General features: G+C 54.2%; 1 protein-coding gene across 1 annotated transcript in view; it reads left to right on the forward strand.

The window, feature by feature from the left end:
* The first annotated feature begins 2,051 nt into the window (after window positions 1-2,051).
* Nectin1 (nectin cell adhesion molecule 1) overlaps window positions 2,052-19,554 on the forward strand; it is a 63,243-nt gene continuing 45,740 nt past the window's right edge. The window contains exon 1 of the mRNA XM_032909463.1: window positions 2,052-2,826. Coding sequence (XP_032765354.1) covers window positions 2,748-2,826 — 79 coding nt within the window. The 5' untranslated portion in view covers window positions 2,052-2,747. The remainder of the gene's footprint in view (window positions 2,827-19,554) is intronic.

The following is a 19,554-nucleotide window of genomic DNA, read 5'->3' on the forward strand; positions in this document are numbered from 1 at the left end:
CCTGCATATTCTGCACCCTCAGGCAGCCATGTCCCTCCTGAAGAGACATGTCTTCTTCGGATGCCTTGTTTTTCAGTTTGTTTCCATACACTGTTTTTCTGTGTATCCCTGGTTGTCCCAGAACTCACTTAGTAGAACAGGGTGGCCTGGAACTCGGAGATCTTCCTGCCTCTGCCTCAAAGGTATAAGCTACCATCCCTGGCTTTTCAGGAATACTCAGCAAGTGTGGAGAAGGTAAGAGAGCACAACGTTAGGTCCTAAGGCATGTTGGCCACAAGCACAAACAAAACCAAAAACTCATTTTGGCTCGGGCAAGCATAAAAGCACTTGGGAGGTTCCTGGCTGCCAGCCACCAACTTGCTGAATTTGACAGGGCATCCCCTGGATTAAGATCCTCCTGTGGCTACCTGGCATGAGTCTGATTTCAGGCTTGACCCTACCTCAAGCTCAGGCTGGGTTAGGACCAATTACTTATGAGCCCGTTCCCTAATGTCTTAGCTGTTGTTCACTTTCATGGTTTTCCCTGCGCTGACCCTTACCTTTAATCCAGTTTCTTGAGGCTCTGTCTGTGTCTGATAGACACCTCCAGTCAGCCCCTGCAGCTCTCTTACTACAGCAGAAGCCTTTCAGGTCCCTCCTGGCCCGGGCTAACCTAGATAGATGCATTTGTCGTGAATACGAAAACCCACACCACGGGTGCTGTGGTAGAGGATTCTTCAGAACTTCCATTTCCCCTCCTCCCCTAGACCCAGCTCATGTGGGGGCAAGGGCCAACTCTGAGACCACACAACGCATTCCCAAGTCAGGCAGTAGTGTGGTAAAAAGTTTGTCCTGAGTTACACGTGTGAAAGGGATTCAGAGAGTGAGCGTTCCTGTGAGTGGAGTGACTTCTTTAGGAGGCTGAGCATGAGCCCAATAGTGGGAAACTGTCATTCTCCTCTATTGTCCTGCCCCTCCCACTCTCCGAAAAAAAAAATTTACGTTTTATCAGAATTTGGCCGCTCCCCTATGCCTCGGTGCCCTTGAGGCTGGGCAAAGGGCAAAGGGCAAAGTGGGTGTAGTCTGCTAAACCTCTGGGAAGAGAGAGTTCAGCTCTCTTGACTGGGAAACCCTGTCTGTCTTCCTCTCATAGGCCAAGGATGGGGACAGAAGGTCCAGACTTTAGGCTGCTAAGGGCCCCTCGGGCTCAGTCACCTTGGCAAGAAGCCACCCGGATGTGGTGGGTGGCGAACAGGATGGGGCGGAGAGTCCTGGCCGTTCTAGGACACCGACTGGATGGGCCACTTTCGCGGGAATCCCGCAAACCACTCAGAGACTAGGTGTAAGCAATGGGAACCGACTTGGTTTGTCGCTCTTCGGGGAAAGCAGAAGGCTTCAGTTTCGGGACAAGGACCCCCTGAAGGCAATGAAGATTATAAAAGAAGTCCCACTAGAAACCTGAGTGCCCTGATCTCACCCACTAATGTCATGCCTCCGCTCTTCACAGCTTTCGCGGTTGGTCCTCCGCAAAGCTGCTTCCGTCTGGTGTCCAGATCTTGGGGAGCAGAAGCCTTGGCAGCTGAGTTCTAGTCTGTGCTCTGCTTCTTTCTGCCTAGGCCCACTCTTCACGCCCTCCTCTGGGCCTTTGTTTCCTCATCTGCGAAATGGTCCCAGGGTTGGACCAGAGAGTTGGAAAAGCCTTCGGGGCTCGGACAATGCCACTTCCAGCGTTCACACGGATCCCCAAGGCAGCCCCCCTCCTCATCAAACTCCACCCCTACCGAGCAGCTTCTCCCCCTTGCCGGCCGCTAGGGGTCACTGCCTCTCTTTGTCAGCGATCGCGGAGGGCAGCCCGCCCTCCGGCCCTTTCCACGACCGAAAGACGACCCAAGGGGCATCTCGCTAGCGAGGGTCCCTGAGCGGAATCCCACGGCCACGCTCGCAACCACAGCTGCTTAGGACTGGGAGGTGCGGCCGGGCGGGCGGAGGCCGGGCCAGGGCTGGGCCGGGCGCGTGGGAGCCAGGAGGGGGTTAATGCTAACCCCTCCCCCCGGGCTGACATCACGGGAGAGCGGGTGAGAGGCTGGATCGGCGAGTGAGAGAAAGAGAGGGAGAGGAGCGAGCGCGGCTCGCCTCGTCGCCGGGGCAGCTCCACATTGTTGCGGATCGCCCGCACCGAGCGCGGTGGCGGCGGTGGGGACCCGTGGCGCACCCAGCTCGCTCCCCTCGCTCCTCCGAGACCGTGCAACCCAGAGCCCCGCGGGCAGCTGGCCGCTGTAGCCGCACACCACCGCCTGGGCCCCGAGCCCTCCGCACCGCCCGGCCACCCTCGGAGAACAACCGGCCATGGACGCCTGCAAGTTGGAGCCGAGCGGGAGGGTGTGAGCGCGCCCCAGGGCCGGGAGCCTGCGCCGCGTTAGCCCGGTAGCCGGGCGAGCCGGGGGTGGGTCCCTCTCCCCAGCCCGGCTTTGCGTGGAAGAAGAGGGCGGGGACCGGGGCGAGGAGGAGAGCGGAGGAGGCGAAGGGGGCATGACTCGTGCAACTTACTGCGGGCATCTGCCGAGGCTCTGAGCCGGCGGCAGCCGGGGCCCGGATTGCGGCCGCGCGGATCCCACCCAGCCCACCCCGCCCCGACCGACGGCTGCGGCTGACCTGGATCCTCCGAGTGCCCGCGGACCGCCAGCGATTCGCCCTCGTCTTCCAGGCTGGTTTCTGGAGCGCGAGGAGCGCCCTCCTGGCAGCCCCTTTTGCTGGACCCCCGCCCCCCGATGGCTCGGATGGGGCTTGCGGGCGCCGCTGGACGCTGGTGGGGACTCGCTCTCGGCTTGACCGCCTTCTTCCTCCCAGGTAAGGCGATTGCTTCTGCCTCCCTCCATAACCCCCTACCCAACCAGAACCTCCCCGGGACTCGGAGCTGGATGATGGGCAAGACTACGGGTTGTAAGGAGCGAACGGAGCCAGAAAAGTTGGGTCACGCTTGGATAAGGCGGGGGTAGGAGGTGGCACCGTGGAGAAAGGGGTTGAGAAGCCCAACAGCCTGCCCTGCAGGGAAGCAATCGGATGCACGTCTCTATGTAGCAAGAAAGCACTTTCTCCGCTCAGTTCTTCACAAAAATAATAATATGTAATAGGGTTCTATTTATTTAATAACCAGTTCTCAGCTCGAGAAGCAGTTTGGAAACACTGCGTGTTACATAAATGCAAAATAATCACCGTAATCACGGGCTTGGGGTATGAGACAACAGCCCCAGGGGGAGGGCGTCAGTCTCCTAGCTGGTGGGCTTGGAGAGTGGCGGGGGTTTTTGGGGGGAGGACTTCATTTCTTTTGGCGGCCTCTTGTCAGATGGTTTCGGGCTCATGAGGGCCCCCTCCTGCCCCACATCGCCCCACAGCGGGCGAACGGAGCCTGCTCCTGCGGCACCGGCAGCTTCTTACTCACCTGCGGTTCCTTTTCTGGAGGGTGAGGTCGGGGCCGCATGGGGTTCGCAAACTCCCGGCCTTGCGCGGGGCTGGGCTCCGTATTGGAACTCCACTTCTAAAGCGGAGGGCTCTCCCAGGAGGAAGCTCCACTGGCTTCATGCCAACCAGGTGGCCGCATGACCCACTTTCCCGAGAGGCCCCGACGGTCCCGCGTGTCTTTCCTCGAGGTGTGAGCTGCCGGCAGAAGAGGGGTTAACTCCGCTCCGGACCCTGAGGTGGCCCATATTGGCCTATTCTGACGGATGGGGTGGGGGCGGGCGGAGGCTAGGACGGCCCAGGCATATTGTGCTGGGGAATGAACTGGAAAATGCGTTTAGGAGGCAAATCCTACCTAGTCCCCTCGCCTGGATTTAACCCCTTGTGTCCCTGGGGAAGCAACGAGGCTGCCAGCAGGACACACTGATTTGGGTCAAAGTGGGGAAAGTATCTCTCTAACCAACTGCCCCCTCCCCTGTAAAGCAACCTGAGACGAGCTCTGAGATAAGATGGGGTCTTGAAAGGCTAGCAGAAGCTCGAAGGTAATTCGTTTGTTCGTCAACTCGGGGTGGCAAACTAGGGGGCTGGAATACAGACAGAGCCTCTGGGTTAAGAATATTGGGTTCCCAGCCACTGCGACTCTGTAGGCTTGCCGGGCTGCTTGTTCGGGAAGGGCAGGCCTGGCTGTCCAGGTGTAGCTTGGACTGACTTCTGTAAGACAAGAGCCTGGCCTCTCTCCTTCCCTTACTGCTTCCTCCTGCCAGCCATCTCGGCGCTGAAGCACTGCACCTCTCTATCAGTGGTGGATGTCCAGAAAGCAATTTGGGAAAGCTGGTACTTAGGCCAGTGTGGAGTGCTCCCCTCTTGGATGTCCCAAGAAGGGACATCACTTTCCACTTCACAGGGGCATGCTGAACCCGGCACTGGTGTGGTCTGGCTGAGAGTGAGAGCCACCGTTCATCTACTTTCTTGCTGATAGTGTTAAGTGCAGTGCACGCCGAAACTCAGCCTTTGAATTAATTTACGTGGTCAGCATAGGCTGAACTTCAGAACGCCTTTTAAATCCCTAACTCTTCCTGGAGCCCAGAGTAAGCCACTTGCCGATAGCCCTAAAGCGTCCTAGCACACTAGGGGTTAACTTAATCCGGGGATGGACAAAAGGCCAGAGGGTTTGAAGAAGGATAAGCTCACATTCTATCTGGTGCTCGGTCCCCCAGTTTTGGGTTGGAGCAAGTTAATTCCATTGGGGTGGGGGTGGGGGTAGAGGCCCATTGTGCTCCACCCACACAAGAGGTGACACTCACCTGGCTCAAAGCAGATACTCCCCATCAAAAATCCAACCAAGAGAGGTTAGGATGCCCAGAATGGAATCATAGCTAAGAGATATTTAACAAGTGCTCTGTGCTGACCATGACCCATGGATGGGTGCAGCTGAGGCAGCCAAAGTTCCTGGACTTGTGGAGATCTTAGACAGAACCTGCTCCTGCATACCTGCTGCCTCCTCTGCTTGCTTTCTGAGGTCCACAGTGACCAGAAGCAGGGGGCTATGGCTACACTCAGTCTGGTCCTCGGACTGAGAAAGCTAGGAGGTCCCCATTGGCAATCCATCCCCTCTGTGTTCCCTCCTGCCCCCTTCCTCAGCTTCTTCCTGTTCCTGCCTTTCTCTGGGGTTTTGCCCGTCTGTCTGCTGCTCTCTCTTGTGTTCTCAGGGCTGTGACAGGGGAGCCTTGGGGAAGTGGGGAGACAAGAGTCCCCAGTATGTGTGTTGGCTCCTGACTTTAAAACACAGCCAACCTGGCTCTCGAAGTACATTTCTATATGACAGACAGTACAGGCAGGGTAGGAAGGGCCCAGGGGCTTCGTCTTTGTTTCCTGGGATGACAGAGGTTCCTTCCAGGGTGCTCACTTAGAGGAGAGGGTCAGTGTTATCCACAGAGGGATGGAAGCCAGAAGAGGAAAGGGTGGAGAGGCTGTCTGGGAAGTAAGTGTCCCACCTTTGCCACACCCTTGCTAATTGGCTTCCCCACACCTTTGGTCTAGAAAGAAACCCCACACCCTAGGTGTCGAGCTCACCATGCAAAGACCTGTCAGGCCACAGCATTCATTCCTTTTAAGCTGCCTGTGCACAGCACTGATTTCTGATGCTTTCCTTTGAAGGCCCCAGAGCCAAGCTACATGGGTCTTTTCCTCTTCCCATTGGGCTTACTGGACCAGGCATTGTAGCAGAACCCATTCTTCTGGCCTGGGGCTTGCACTGTAAAAACAGAACCATCTCTAGGCCTAGTAGTCAGGAAGCCTTGCAGAGAGCATCTTCTGAGTCAGATCCAAGGGCTCACTGTCAAGGCCAGAAAGAAAGCCAGACACTACAGAGCTCGGGCCCAGCAGGCCTGGCCGAGCAGCCCAGAGGGTGGCCTCTGGACCTAGGCTAGTATGCCTGTGGGATGTATAGTGAGTCGTTCCCTAATGCAAGCTGGGACCATTTGTAGGTTGCCAGTTCCTTCCTCGGCCACTTGGCTCTGCACAATGATTCCTCCTGGGAGATCGCCTGGGCCGCCTGGCCTGTGGATCCAGTTGTAGGCTGGCCAGCATGGCTGTGACCACAGCTGAGCCAGGGGGCCAGGATGGAGGGCCAGAGGGTCGGCTCCCATCGCTGCATCTATGATGCTGCCATTGTTTAGCAGCTGACTAATGTTCATTGTTCAACACAAATAGAAAACACCCAAGGGAGGTGTGACTATAGCTTTCAACTCCTCCGATTGTATCTTTCCTGGTTAACTTGGCAAATCGAACACCTCCTAACTGAAGAAGGTGTGTACGAAGTCACCTGTTGGGCTTTTTTTTTTTTTCCCTTTTCTTTCCTTTTTCTTTTTCTTTTTTTTTTTTAATTCAGCTTTGAACATTAGCCAGCACACCAGGTGAGAATGGGCAGTAGGCAGTTGTGGAACTTAGCCTCTAATACTTCTGACAGGCTCGCCTTTGGTCTGGCGTGGGTGGATTGCGCATGTGCACGGGGCTTTGTGTGATGCTGTTGGTCATCTCCGATTCACTGTTACAAGTACAGATCTGCAGGAACTAGAATTAGGGAGTGTATGTGCTCATATTTGCAGATTACCACGGACCTGGAACCGTGAGTACCAAATGCTTGCTCACACATAACTGATTCTTTACAGCATTCAGAGGGGTTGCACGGGCGGTTTTGAACCATGAGGACGCCTGTGATGATGTCAGTGACTTGAAGGTGATCTGGGGAGGAGACCCAGGATTTGCTTAAGAGCTAGCAAAACCAGCCCACTCCAGCAAAAGCTACCGGGTCCTAGTCCTTTGGGGCATAGGAAACCTTGATTCTGCTTCCTTCTTCTCTGTCCTTGGCTTTCCACTAAATCCTTGCTGGAAAGAGCACAGACCTTGACAACACCTGGAAAGGGCTGTCTGTCTGTCTGTCTGTCGTCTCCTTGGCCAACGCAGCAATGCTGGAGCCTGCTCCCTAGGCTCTCAAGATCCTGCATACCTGCTGCCTCCTTGGTAGGGGCCAAGGGACATAGGTTTTCGGTTCCTCCTCAGGCACCTTTGCTTTCCTGCATGGGCACTTAGGAAAAAGGAATTTTGGAAGTCAAGTTAGGTAGCACACTGTCCTTTTTAAAGAGCAGGAGCAAGAGCCCACAAGAAGCCTGCAGAGCCAAGTGTGTGGCCAGGTCAGCAGTATGAATGTACCTGACAGAATCCTAGGTGTGGGCAGCAGGAGGGTGCCACTTGTTCGAAAAGGAGGAGGCAGCGAGGGACCAGGAGTAGGGAAGCAGCAGTCAGTCTCAAGAGCTCAGACTCCTCACCTAAACCCAGCAGGCACATATCCCCCCTGTGCTGCCAACAGCGCTCCATAGAGAGCAGGCCTGCAGAGCCAACAGCAGATGTGCTGCCTGGAGCAGGAGGTAACTTAAGATCCGAGTGGATCACCTTGCAAGAGGGAATGCCCTGAGCTGGAGATAACACCCCTGCATCCAGTTAACCCTCTAAACCCCGCCTAACTGGTGGAGCTGGACGAAGAGGAAAAGGAAAAAGCGCGAAGAAGCTGTCAGACATGTGAGAAGGTCGAAGCTTCCCCAAGCAGAGGGGAACCCAGTAGAGCAGAAGAGACCCAACACAGACTCAATGATTTGTGATAGCAGAGAACAGGATCTTGAGGGCAGTGAATAGGTGATCTTCATCCTGGGAAGTGCAGAAGAGGAGGTTAGAGATTCTTATTCTTCAGGGGTAGGTAGGGCATGGGAGCTGTGCCTTTCTCAGTCTCTAAATAGGGGGCAGAGAAGCAGGTCACTTAGGTTTCCTTCTCCTGTAACCAGCTGCTCACCTCATCTTGACGGCCCAGCCTAGTAAAACTGGCTAAGCTAGGTTAGAATCCCAGCTCTGCCGATGACTTGTTGAGAAACCTTAGCAGAGTTGTGGCATGAGCCTCAGCTTTCCTGTCTGTGAAATGGAACTCCGTTGAGTGCGCTATCCCAGATTTCAAGATGAGATGGAGAAAGATGACTGAACAGTTCTTAACTCAAGGCTAGCACGTGATAACACGAAGAGAATGAAGGGCCTGGGCTATCACCACATGTCTTTCCTCTGAATGGCCCTTCCCCTGTGTGTCTGCCCATTGGGTAGGACCCCTTATGTTCTTTTGAGAAAGCCACTTAGCTGTTCAGTGCCAGCTTCACTTCCTTTTTCTCCAACCTGGTACCGTGAGAGTAAGTCCCTGCCCCTATTTGGACATGATGCTACAGCCACCTGGGAGCTGCTGGCATGGTGGGAGGACTCGGGTGGCCTGACCGGCTAAAGATACCTGCCCAGGCCAGTCCTGTGGAGGCCTGTAGAGTGCCGCACAGGCAGCAGGTGCTGGGCAGTCTTTGTTCTGCAGCTTGTTACTCAGGGCTCTCTAGGCACCCGCTTTGCTGCCTGGATGCAGCCCAGCTGGGGCGCCCGCCATTGCCCATCTGGAGTGCTTGCAGAGGCAGCAACCAGGGGCTGGCAGGGAGAGCCTGGGACTCTCTGCTTCTGCTTTTCTCAAATTTCTACCTACCTCTGAGAGGGGGGTGGGGGTGGCAGCAGCTTCTGTTGAGGTGGTAGAAGCCAAGTAAAGAGTCTTTCCTGGGGTTGCCCACTTCTCTTCCTGGTCTCCTGTTGCCAATTGAACACTTCCACTAAATTGTCATGAAAATAAAGGCAGACGGAACCCAAGGCCAGCACCACTCTCCACTCAGAATTTCAGCCAGATTCACATGAATTGTGTTAGGATTAATATCGTTCCTCTAAAGGGATTTTAGTTTGGTGACTTGTTGCCTATCCCATGTGGCCAAAGTAGACCGGGACTTCTGACAGTAAATCCTTTAGATCAGAAAGAACAAGCCAGGATGGACACACACACAGAAGGGTTGAGCCAGGCCGTCATTGTGGACGTGATACAGACGTTGGCTTTGTCAGCCCCCACCAGCTTCCACCCTCCCTGTCTTGCAGCTCCTGGGGGAGGTAAGGGGTGAGTGAAAAATACAGAGTTACTGGAGATGCCCACAGAGCCCAGGCTGGCACAGGAGCAGAAACAGTGGGGCAGTGAAGGAGCAGGGGGGAGAATGCTCCCCTGGGAATGTGGGCTGAGACAAGGGCAGGGCCCTGAGGTGTGAGCGTGGAGCCCCAGGGCATGGGCAGGCCAGGACAGGGTGTGGGCTTGGCTCAGGCAGAGAGTGGGAGCCCAGAAAGCATCATGGGGGTGGATGGAGCACCCAAGAGGGGTTCGGAGATACAATTTGGCACCTTGAGTCAGCTCCCTCACCCAGGCAACCTCTGCCACCTTGAGTCTTCACAGACCCCAAATCATTCCCAGTTCACGAGGAGTCTCATTACCCAGCCACACACAATAAAACCCGCCTGACCACTCTGGCCCGAATCTCATTAGAGGACATTAGTTCCGCTGGCTCGTGGCTCCTTTGGGACCCAGCTGCAGGCGTGGTCCAAGAAGCAAAATGGGCCGTTGGCCATGGGCACCAGCCTGTCCCATTGAGACACTGAGGTCAGTCAGTGGACTTAAATAGAGGCCATCCCTCCAGAGTTCTGGAATGCATGTACCTCAGTGCTGGAAACCAGTGGGACTCTCAGTTCTGCCCCCGCCTCCAGGGGAGTAGACCCAGCTCTTTTCCAGGTTGTCCTCTGAAAGGAACTGACTGTAGGCTCCAGCCATCATTGCATGGAGGAAAACCTTATGGACAGGGATATATAAGAGGAGTTAAACCAGGAGTCCTCAGTGGCCTTGGCCTAAATCTTGGCCTGTCTTCCATCCAAAAAGCAGAGGATAGAGATTTAGAGACCCTGTGGCTGGAGCATTTTCCCCATCTCTTACTGGAGTTTCATCCTGGACTGAAAGAAAGAGCTAGCTGCTACCAAGAACCATCTAGTAGCCTTGGCAGGGCTTCATGTGGCACCTCCTCCCTAGAGTTGGGCACCATGACCATACTAACTGGTAGGGACCCAGAGTCTGCCTTGGAGTTCTTCCCCCCAAAGATGGGGTTGTCTCACAGCAGGCTTTAGCGCCTGTTCCAGCCTTTGTTCTGCCTGTAGCCTCTGCCGCTGTGCTGGACATCTTGCCCGAAACCCAGCATACCAGAACACCAGCATGGCTCCATGGATGTCACAATGGAAAACAAACATGTTTCTTGGTGCCTCAGGCTTATGGGGAAAATGCAGGCCAGACTTAAATAACTAGGGCAAGCACACTCAGGCTCCCTGATCTGCCCTGCACCAGTAAGGGGGTCATGCAGGGGAGCCCACGCTTTGTCAGGTGAGCTTGTATGTCCGCCCAGTGTGAGTCAGTGGAGATAGGAGTTTAAACTGGGCAAACACAGCCAACTCTGCCCTGAGGAAAGTGGGCTTCTGGGGCGTTCCTTGTGAGTCCCTTCAAGTCACTTCTGGTGTATAAATGACACTGGGATAGGGAGGTGGTTCCCTTCTCTGTCTCTGAGCTACACCTCAGGTGTTGCCCCCTCACAATCACCTTCTAAGATAAGAGTGTTAGAGAAGGTGCCTCAGAGCCAAGCCGGCCCTACAGACACTGCTGTGGGCTCTGATGACGGTATCTCCTTGGTGAGGCTGCTTCTGTAGTTCCTGGGTTGCATCTGGCCCTGACTCCTGGCTCCAGTGTGCCCACACTCCCAGGATACACCTGAGAAGGACACTCACAAGCCCAGGAGCATACGATTAGCTGCTCACTCCCTACCACCTCTCACTGCCCTCGCCTGCACACTGCACACTCCTCAGTTTGCATCAAGTGTCTTTTCCACTCCAGTGCCTTCGCACATGCTGTTCCTGCACACTGTCCGCTATTTCCTTTGAATACTGATTCTAAACCCTAAATCTGAGCCAACAGCATCATGAAGCCTTCGTAGTCTGCCCTCTGGCTGAAGATAACTTCTCTCATCTCGAAGCCTTCCTGCACCTCATCGGTAGTTCTTTGAGCCTGGGATTTATCTTTTTTTTTCCCCAAGCCTGAGAGTGCCACTCCTGATAGGGCTTGGTTTTCCCATGGCCTAGCACGGAGCCAGTCCCGTACATGCTACCTGGATGCATAGGTGCATGAAGAGTAAACATGGTGAAAGCAAACTTGCATTCAGAGATCTTGGGTGCTAGACTGTTGGCAGCGCCATTTAATAACTTAATGACCATCGCAGATCACGTGGAACGTTCGTGATAGATGTGGTTTGCCTGTTTTTACATATGGAAAGACGAGGCCCAGACAGGTTAGGTGACTTGCCTGTGGCCACTTGGGCTGATGTTTAGCAGAGCCAGCAGTGTTCAGGTCTAGGAAGTCAGACCCAATGTTTCCACTTGGCTTCTCTTCAAGGGTGTTGTGGGCAAAGGATGGAGAAGCCTGTTTGCTAAGCCTGGAGTACCCACAAGGCAGTACATTAAGAGTGGTTCAACCCCAGTGGATAGCACTGTACTGCTTACATCTGTGTCCATATGAGGGACCCCCACATAGCCTGGTTCTGTGGTTCTATGGCCTGGGAGCATCACATCTTCAAGAGTCTTGGCGCTATTCCTATAACGTCCTTTCACTACATTAGAAGTTTTAGAAGCACAGTTAATGCATTCCTGGACCATCCTGCCTCTGCTTGTGTCCCTACCCCTCCTGGGCCTCAGGAGTGTTCATTGGCTGTGCTGGAATGGAATAGATATGATGTTATCATTCTTCTACACATTACCCACGCCATCGTGGGGGCCTCCTGCCGTGCTCCATGCAGACACAAGAAGCAGGGCAGTGGCTTCTCTGAGAGAACTTGCCAAGAGCTACTCCCAGCAGGTATCAAGGTTCCTGGGTTGGGTACTGATCATGGGGTGGGGCCAGAGCTTATCCCAGACTTCTGGAAGGTTATGATCTCCTAGAGATCCCAAAAGATGGAAAGGGAGGGGCCTCTGCTGGGGAGGATTTAGGGTGTTCACCTGTGTAGGAAGCTTTGATCCCTTGGGATGAAAGGACCAGTGCTTCCTTTGCTCTAGGGAGCTGGAGTGCAGGCAGTGTGCTCCTGGGGCCTGGGATCCTCAGCCACAGCGGGGTGCATGCAGTAGAATGGAGAATGAGCCCAGGAGAGAGAATCTTAGGCACAGAAAAATCAGACCTTCCCCTGTATTATGGCTAGGGACTAACATGACCTCTGCACAGCGTATGAACATATTCCCCTCTCAGGGTCACTCACCCATGACTCTACCGGTCACCCAGTGGACTCTGACCTCCCAGCTCCACTGGCTTAATTAGGAAGTTAGCTGGGCCGAAACAGAGTCATCTGATCAGCTTCGAAGCCAAAGAGAAATTCCTCCCAGACCCTCTGATTGTCCATGCTCCATTAGGTTGAATCACGATGTGGCCCGTGTGGCCCAGACACCAGCCGGAGCCATGCTCTGGATTCCCTAGACTGGGATCTGCTTGAAGCCCCTAGAAGAAGCAAGCTTAGGACCCGCTTGGATCCTCCCCAAACCCAGGGACTGCCCAGTGATCACAAAGGGACCCCCCTCCCCAAAGCTAGCTAGAGGTTTGCATCTATGGTGGCTGAATTCTGCAGCATCTCTGGGATCTCAGTTGGAGCACAGGCAGGGGCAGGCATTTCCCAAGTGTAAATAAGATACTGACAGAGGATCCACACCATGCACGAGATGGTTTTATTATTACTGCCCGCCACCCCCGCCCCGAAGCCTCGCCGTCTCATTGGCCTAGATTGCTGCATCTCTCAGAATGATGGATGGGCCTTCTCTCCCTTCCCAGGCAGGGCAGCAGCCCTGCTACCCAGATACCTCCTACACAGCCCCTTCCTAAAATTTATTCTTTGTGTCTGTGGTGCCCAGAGAGTCATCAGTGTCCTGAACCAGCTGAGCACTGATTATCTCCGATGGCTTGATGGATGGGCCTTTAGGGGAACTTAGGCGACAGGCCCTACCCCCTGCTCCCTCCTCAGTCCCTGCTACAGCACCCTTCCCAGCCCTCCCAGGAGGCAGATAATGGGCCTGAGTCTGTGCTGAAGAGAAGCAGGGGTGATAAAGGAGGGGAAGCAGTGACAATCCTTGGCGCCCACCTCACGGTGCTACTGCCGCAAGGATAGCTGGGAAGTCTCCATACCCACCCCGCCCCAAGCACTGCATGGCCGCATCCTTGCAGGCAGTGTTTCCTATTACCCTGTTCTCCCCCTATCGTTCCATTATCCTGCCCCCCGCCCCCAGCACTGCGGACGCAGTTTGCACAGTGGCAATAATCTGTGTGGTTTATGTGTGTTCTTCACAAGTGTTTTTATGTCCTCCGAGTGTGTACTAGGGAGGTTTATGGCTGTGTGTGTGCACGTGTGCGTGTGTGTGCACGTGTGCCTGTGTGTCAGTGTCTGTGTGTATGCTTGTGTGTGTGCGTGCGTGCATACGGTGCTCCTGACTAGATGCTCACCTTCCTCAGGGAGCAAGGGCCTCTCACCCAGCTCCTGCTGCTGCTGCAGAGAGAGCCCCGCTCCTGGAGGCGAGGTGGCCAGAGATGCTGACTCCCAGCCAGGATCTGCTCTACCCCCCCCCCGTGTCACAGACACACAGAGGTCACTTACATAATTGTTTTGTCTATAGGATCACAAACAACTTGTTCCACTGTTTTTCCTCTCGACACTGAACCCGCGGGTTATTTTGGTCTCAAGATTTTATGAGTGACCTGCGTCGACCTGTGGATCGATGCCAGATGATCTCTAGACATGGACTCCCTTAACTGTTAAGGTGGGGATGAGAGTTTGAAAGGGGAAGCAACTGATAGCTGATACCATATCGTGGCCATTCATTATTAGCTCTTTACCTAAGGACCCTCAGTCTGGAGAGGAAGGTTCAGTCTCTGAAGGAAGATCCCCCTCCTAGCAGCAGTAACACACAGTCCTGTCAAGAGGTTCCTCCTCCAAGCTGGGCACAGATGTGTGTCCTTAGAGGTTTGTTCACACCTCAAATGGTCACCTGGTGGCTCTTTAGGGGCCATTTGGTCTCCTTAAGAGGTAGTTGGAAGCAAGGGTTAAATTATTCTGACTCCCCCCCACCTACTTCTGACCACCCTTGGACCTTAGTGGTGGGCAGGTTAATCCCTACATTCTGTTGGAAGTGGCAGCCAGGGACATAGCAGCACACATAATGTCCTGGCCAGTAGTGGATGTCATCAGCCCTCTCCCCTCTCACACAGCATGTGACACCTCGGGGTGCTGGCTCCTTTAAGCAAGAATGTCCACAGCACGGATGCCTGGAAGGCAGTGTAGACAGAGGGTTGCAGCCTGGTGGGTCATGTCCACGCTGACCTCCCTGAATCTTCCCTGTATAGAAAGTTAAGGAGAGCTGGGTTAGGCAAGGTACTGTGTTTTCCTTCACCTTCAAGGAGAGTCCCTGCTACCCCACCAGACCCAGGTCTAGAGAGAACCTCCCAGTAGAACCACAACCTCAGGAGTTTCCCTGCCTTGCAGCACAGGGCCGAGCAAAGTGGTCAAAATCCTGGAGTCTCAGCACTGGAGGCAAAAATTAAACAACATACTACCACATTCCCATCCTGAACCCTCCTCACCCAAACTCCTACCAGCTGGTATAGCTTCCAGCCTCAGTGTGAACCCCTCTAGTGACAGGGAGTTAGTTCACCTTCCTTCTTGGAAGCCCCACATCCCCATGCGACTATGCCAAGCTCTGTGTCCCCCCCACCCCCAAGTCTGTTTCTGCTCCTTGGAATTGCCTGGGGCACATTTGATGCCCTTGTGATAATCTGCTCAGAGAGCTCTTCCTGGTGTGGTCCAGGGCCACACACCTCACCCTTGTTGCTTCTGTCTTGGGGAGTGAACCATCCAGATATCTAGTAGCAGAAGTAACCGCCCCAAACTGAACCCAGTGCCCCTGAAGTGGACTGAGCAGCCTGGGGTTTTGGCCTCAAAATTCCCGGCCCGACCGACTGTGAGAGATCTAAGAGGAGGCCGAATGGAGCAGGCTGGCTTCACACCTCCCGACACCCTCACCCCTTCTTCTCCCAGCCCTCACCCCTCCCCACCCCTGTTTTCTTTTGGATTAACTATAAATTGCAGTGAAAGATCGGCTTATCTCCAGTAGGAATTAAGGAATTAAGTTAGTGGTGGGAGAGGGTTGGGAGAGGGAGCATATTGCAGAGGAACAGGGGGTTGGGGCAGCCAGAGTGCCGGGCAGGACCCTGTCTGCCTGCATCTGTTACTTTGCGGCGGGGTGGGGGTGGAGTGGGGGGGTGTGACTTGGGCTCTGAGCTGCCTGTGTCCTCCTAGGGACCAGACTCCTGACGGCCTTGGAGAGTGTTGTGGCTCCATGGGAAGGGAGTGGCAGGCATATGGGGTACCACAGATGGAATGATCTCCTAGTAGCCCCTTCTGTCCTTTTCTGATGTTTCATGATCCAGTACAGCAGCTCTGGGACTTGTCTCAGCACAGGAAGGGCCAGCCCCAGCATGTGGCAGGGTGGGGCACTCCACTCTTTGGCACTAGGATGCTGAAGCAAATTGTGCAGTCGGAAGTTGAGGGGCAGGGGTTGGGTCAGACAGAACCAGCCTGCCTTGAAGTGAGTCCAGGTGAGCCTCACTGCCTGTCTCGGGGGTCTTTACCAGACAGTGCCTGGGAGTTACATTGAAACCCACACACCCACCAGCTCCCCAGAGTGAAGGTTGAGGTTGAGAATCAGCTTCCCTCTCCTGGCAGAACCGCTCAGAAGTCTTTTTGAATGCCAAGTGAGGGGCGAGGGGTCACACAGGATCTGCTCTACCTGCCTTCACCTTACCCAGCCCCTGCTCCTCAGAGGCAGCCCTGTATAGAGTCCATACATACCCCAGGCTACTCACTGTAGCTTGCCACCCTGCCTGGCATCAGTATGTCTATAGCAGAGATGGCGTTTTATAGTGTGTCCTCCTCTCCTTCACACTCCTAGCCTGGGCCAAGCCAGTCACAGGAGAGGCTGGAAATGAAGAAGAAAAGACAAGGCTGAGGACCTCCCTGTTTGCTCAGACAAGCTGGGGGACCTGTCCCAAACAACTGTCAATCCTGGGTGTAGGGGTCACTGAAGAGTAGCAGCCATCAGGGCACCAGAAGACAAGATCCAGACCAGAAGTGGCTGGGAGAGAGAGGGGGTGGCATTTAACTCTGATGACAAGGAAGCCAACCCAACTGGCCTAAAGGTCTGGGCATTTGGTGGGTTAATCATTGGTGACTCTGGTTAATAACTCATTGGCAGTTTTGTTCCTAAATTCCAGCCCCCTGCCCCAACCCTAGAGGTCTTTCTGACTGTCCAGGTCCCCAGAGCCCTATCTGCCCTGTCCTGGGGACCCCCTACCTCCCAGGTGAGAGCCTCCCACCATGTCCCCCACATCCCAGCTGGTCTCTGGCATCCAGAATCAGGCTGCTGTGTAATCTCCAAGAGAGATTAGTGACCTCCTTCTCTGCCCTTCCCCTACAGGCTGTGAATGCCCTTACATACTTTTTGCTGGGAGGGTAGGCCACCCACAGAGGGTCTCCAGGTGCCCTAGTGAGCAGGGCCTGTTATATGTGGACCCTTTCTGAAGCTCCATGGTGGCTGTGAGAAGAGTGAGCCAATAGATTCTCTTTAGGTAGCTCCGTGTGTGTGCATGTGTGCGTGTGCGTGTGCGTGTGCGTGTGCGTGTGTGTGTCTGTGTGTGTGTGTGTGTGTGTGTGTGTATGTGTGTACCCCCCTCCCCCCAGCACAATTGCTTTAAGCAACCTGAAACAAGCTTCGAAACTTATCCAGCTGGTATATGTTGGGGGCACCCGAGACCAGTATCACCAGGCCCTGCATTTAGGATAAAATGAGGCAGGAGTCACATGCTCTGAGGTTTGAGCATTTTCAGCCTGCTGGGGCACTTGCTGGTTGGAGGTTGGCCAGGTTTCCCCACCTCTGACTTATGATCTTGGGCAAATAATCCTGTCCTGGTGGCCATTAAAACAGTTTTCCTAGCTGGTTTTACAAGCCTGTTATCAAGGGACAGAGCGGCAGAAAGGAAGCAAGAGAAAGGTCAGAGGTGAAACTGGAGCACCAGGGTGGGCTCTCCTGAATCCTTCACATCCCTGGAGCCCAGTACTCAGTGCTGGGCGTCCTCACCAGGTGGCTGCTGGGAATGGTGTCGCAGCTGCTTGGGTGGTTGAAGAATGCAGAGGTTGGGGTTTTCAGGAGCTGGCCTTTGTGAGGATGGGTCCCAGAGGCCGGAGACATCAGGACCACCCCAAGTGGAAGACCCATGTCTTCAAGGGGTCTGTGAATGGAGGTGGACATGGAGCCTTGGAGAGCCCTAGGGTGGGGGGGGGAGGGCTAAAGAGAAACAAACCTAGCACCTACTTCAGTCTGCACCTCAGGATCCTCACTCACACCCCTCTTCTCAAGCCACAGCTCACGCAGAACTCTTCCCATTTGTACCGTTGGAATCCCCTGGTTCTGTTCCGTGCCCTTCATTCTTTCCCTCCTTGCTGCTGTAAAGACCTGCCACTGTCCTTGGAACACCTCTGAGCTTGGAACTGCTCTTCTTCCTCACGGTCTCTCCCATTCCTGAGCAGCCACTCATCACTGTAGAGTGAAGAGAAGTTTGAGCTTACCATTGTCCTACTCTGAAGCCCCAGAGAGCTCCCCACCACTGCCGATCTCAGCTCCATGACCTAGGCCACACCCTTCAGCCTTAGAACTGCTCTCTCGGAGCCAGACAAGCTTCGGACTGTGCCATCCTGCACACCGTAGCATGTTTAGCAATGTTCCTAGCCTCTAATCACTGGAGGCTAGTAGCACCTACTTTTACCCGCGTGTTCTAATGAGAGTAGATGTCCTCAAGCCAGACACAGTGGTGATGCCTGCCTGTAATCCCAGAACTCAGGACGTAGAGGCAGGCAGATCACTGCGGGTTAGAGGTCAGGCTGGGCTACAAGGTGAAAAGACATTGTCTCACACAAACAAAAAAAACCAAAGTATCAAACCACAAAAAAACATTGTTGCAGCTCCCTCGCCAGCTACCCTCCACCAAGGCTGCACATTGAGCATCACTGGTCTAGCCTGCTACAGCCAGACCTCTTTTGCCAAAGCTACCTCCCATGCTGTTCCCGGAGCATAAAGTCAAACGTTCCAACTTCTGCCCCTGAGCCTTGCCTCCTGCTGATGCTGAGCCCTAGAACATCTGCCTGTGAAACACCCACTTTGCTCTGTAGGACTTTCTTCCTCCAGATCCTTGGCTTCTTAGGGAGGGCGGTTCACGGCCCCGACTCTGCCTTGTAAGCAGCAGGTGCCTCATGAATGTATGATGACGTGCTGGAAGCCAGCTGGCTCTGGAGCACCCCCTCTCTCCGCCGTTCTTGGCACCCTCTCTCACCCCGTAGCCAAGAGAGAACTTCGGATGCTCCGTTTTTCCTGACACCTCTATATCCACCTCGTTTTTTTCACACACAGCAAACAAAAGTCATCTTTTTCCATTTGCTAAGTACAGGGGCGCCGTGGTTGCCCGTGTGAAGCTGTGTGTGGCTGGGTGGCTTTGCAGGCGGGAACCGAGTGGTGGCATGTTTTCCGTGTGTCGGGTACTGGTGCTGGCGTCAGAAATGATGCCATCTGCGCCAGGCCTTGTCTAGGGGTCTTCTTGCCCACTAATTGTGCCATATTCCAATTCCACCCAAATGAGTTTAGTCCCCTGCAAGCTATGCTCTTTCCCAACTTTGTTCTGACCATCTTCTATTTGGAGAACCCTGCCCGGGAAGCTCCTACTCACCCTTCAAAGCCCCGTGCAAAGGGTCCGCCCTTTCATCTCCAGTCGCCTTCTCCACATGATCCACCTCTTTCCTCTGTGGCCACAGCACTATGCAAACAGTCTGACCCAAGCAGTGCTCATATTATTAGGTCATTTGTCCAGTGTCTTTGAGAGCAGGGACTATGTCCAATCACAGGTATATGTTTATATCCCTGTGTTTATATCTCTATTCGAAGCTCTCAATAAGAGTCTTCCGAGATGTTAAATAAATGGGAATAAATTGCTTATTTTGTTTCCAAAGCAAAAATCTTTTTTGTTACGTGTTAAAAGTATGTCTCTGTAATGACTTTGTTTAACCTTTCCCTGCATGCCTCTGTCCATGTAGATGTGTTTCAGTACACAAGCGTGCGTGTGTGTGCGTGTGTGTGTGTGTGTGTGTGTGTGTGTGTGTGCGTGCTTCCATTTTAATGCTCTGAATTTAGAGGTGAATCCCCTGGTGCTGCTCCCCAGGGCTGACATTACCTCCACCTCTTCGCCCCACATCTTTAAGAACTAAAGGCATGAGGACAGGGGTGTCTGGCGGTGAGATTCTCCTCCCAAGCCTTCTGTCCGTTGTAGGGGAGCCCTGGATACGTGTGGGGTGGGTTGTGGGGCAGAGCCCTTCATGGCCCCATCAGATCACACCCCCTTCCCTATCTATCTCTGCCCTGTTTAATTGGAATTTGGCTAGTGGAGACCATCTGTTCTATTCCATCCTGTTTCCATGACAACCAAGTGGCTTGAGACTGAGGTTTGTGGTGAGAGAAGTGGCCTGGGGGATGCTGGGAAAAAATAGCTAGGTCCTCCCCCTCAACCTGCTCTGTCTC

The sequence above is a fragment of the Rattus rattus genome, chromosome 8 (assembly GCF_011064425.1).
Source record: "Rattus rattus isolate New Zealand chromosome 8, Rrattus_CSIRO_v1, whole genome shotgun sequence".
NCBI classification, from domain to species: domain Eukaryota; kingdom Metazoa; phylum Chordata; class Mammalia; order Rodentia; family Muridae; genus Rattus; species Rattus rattus.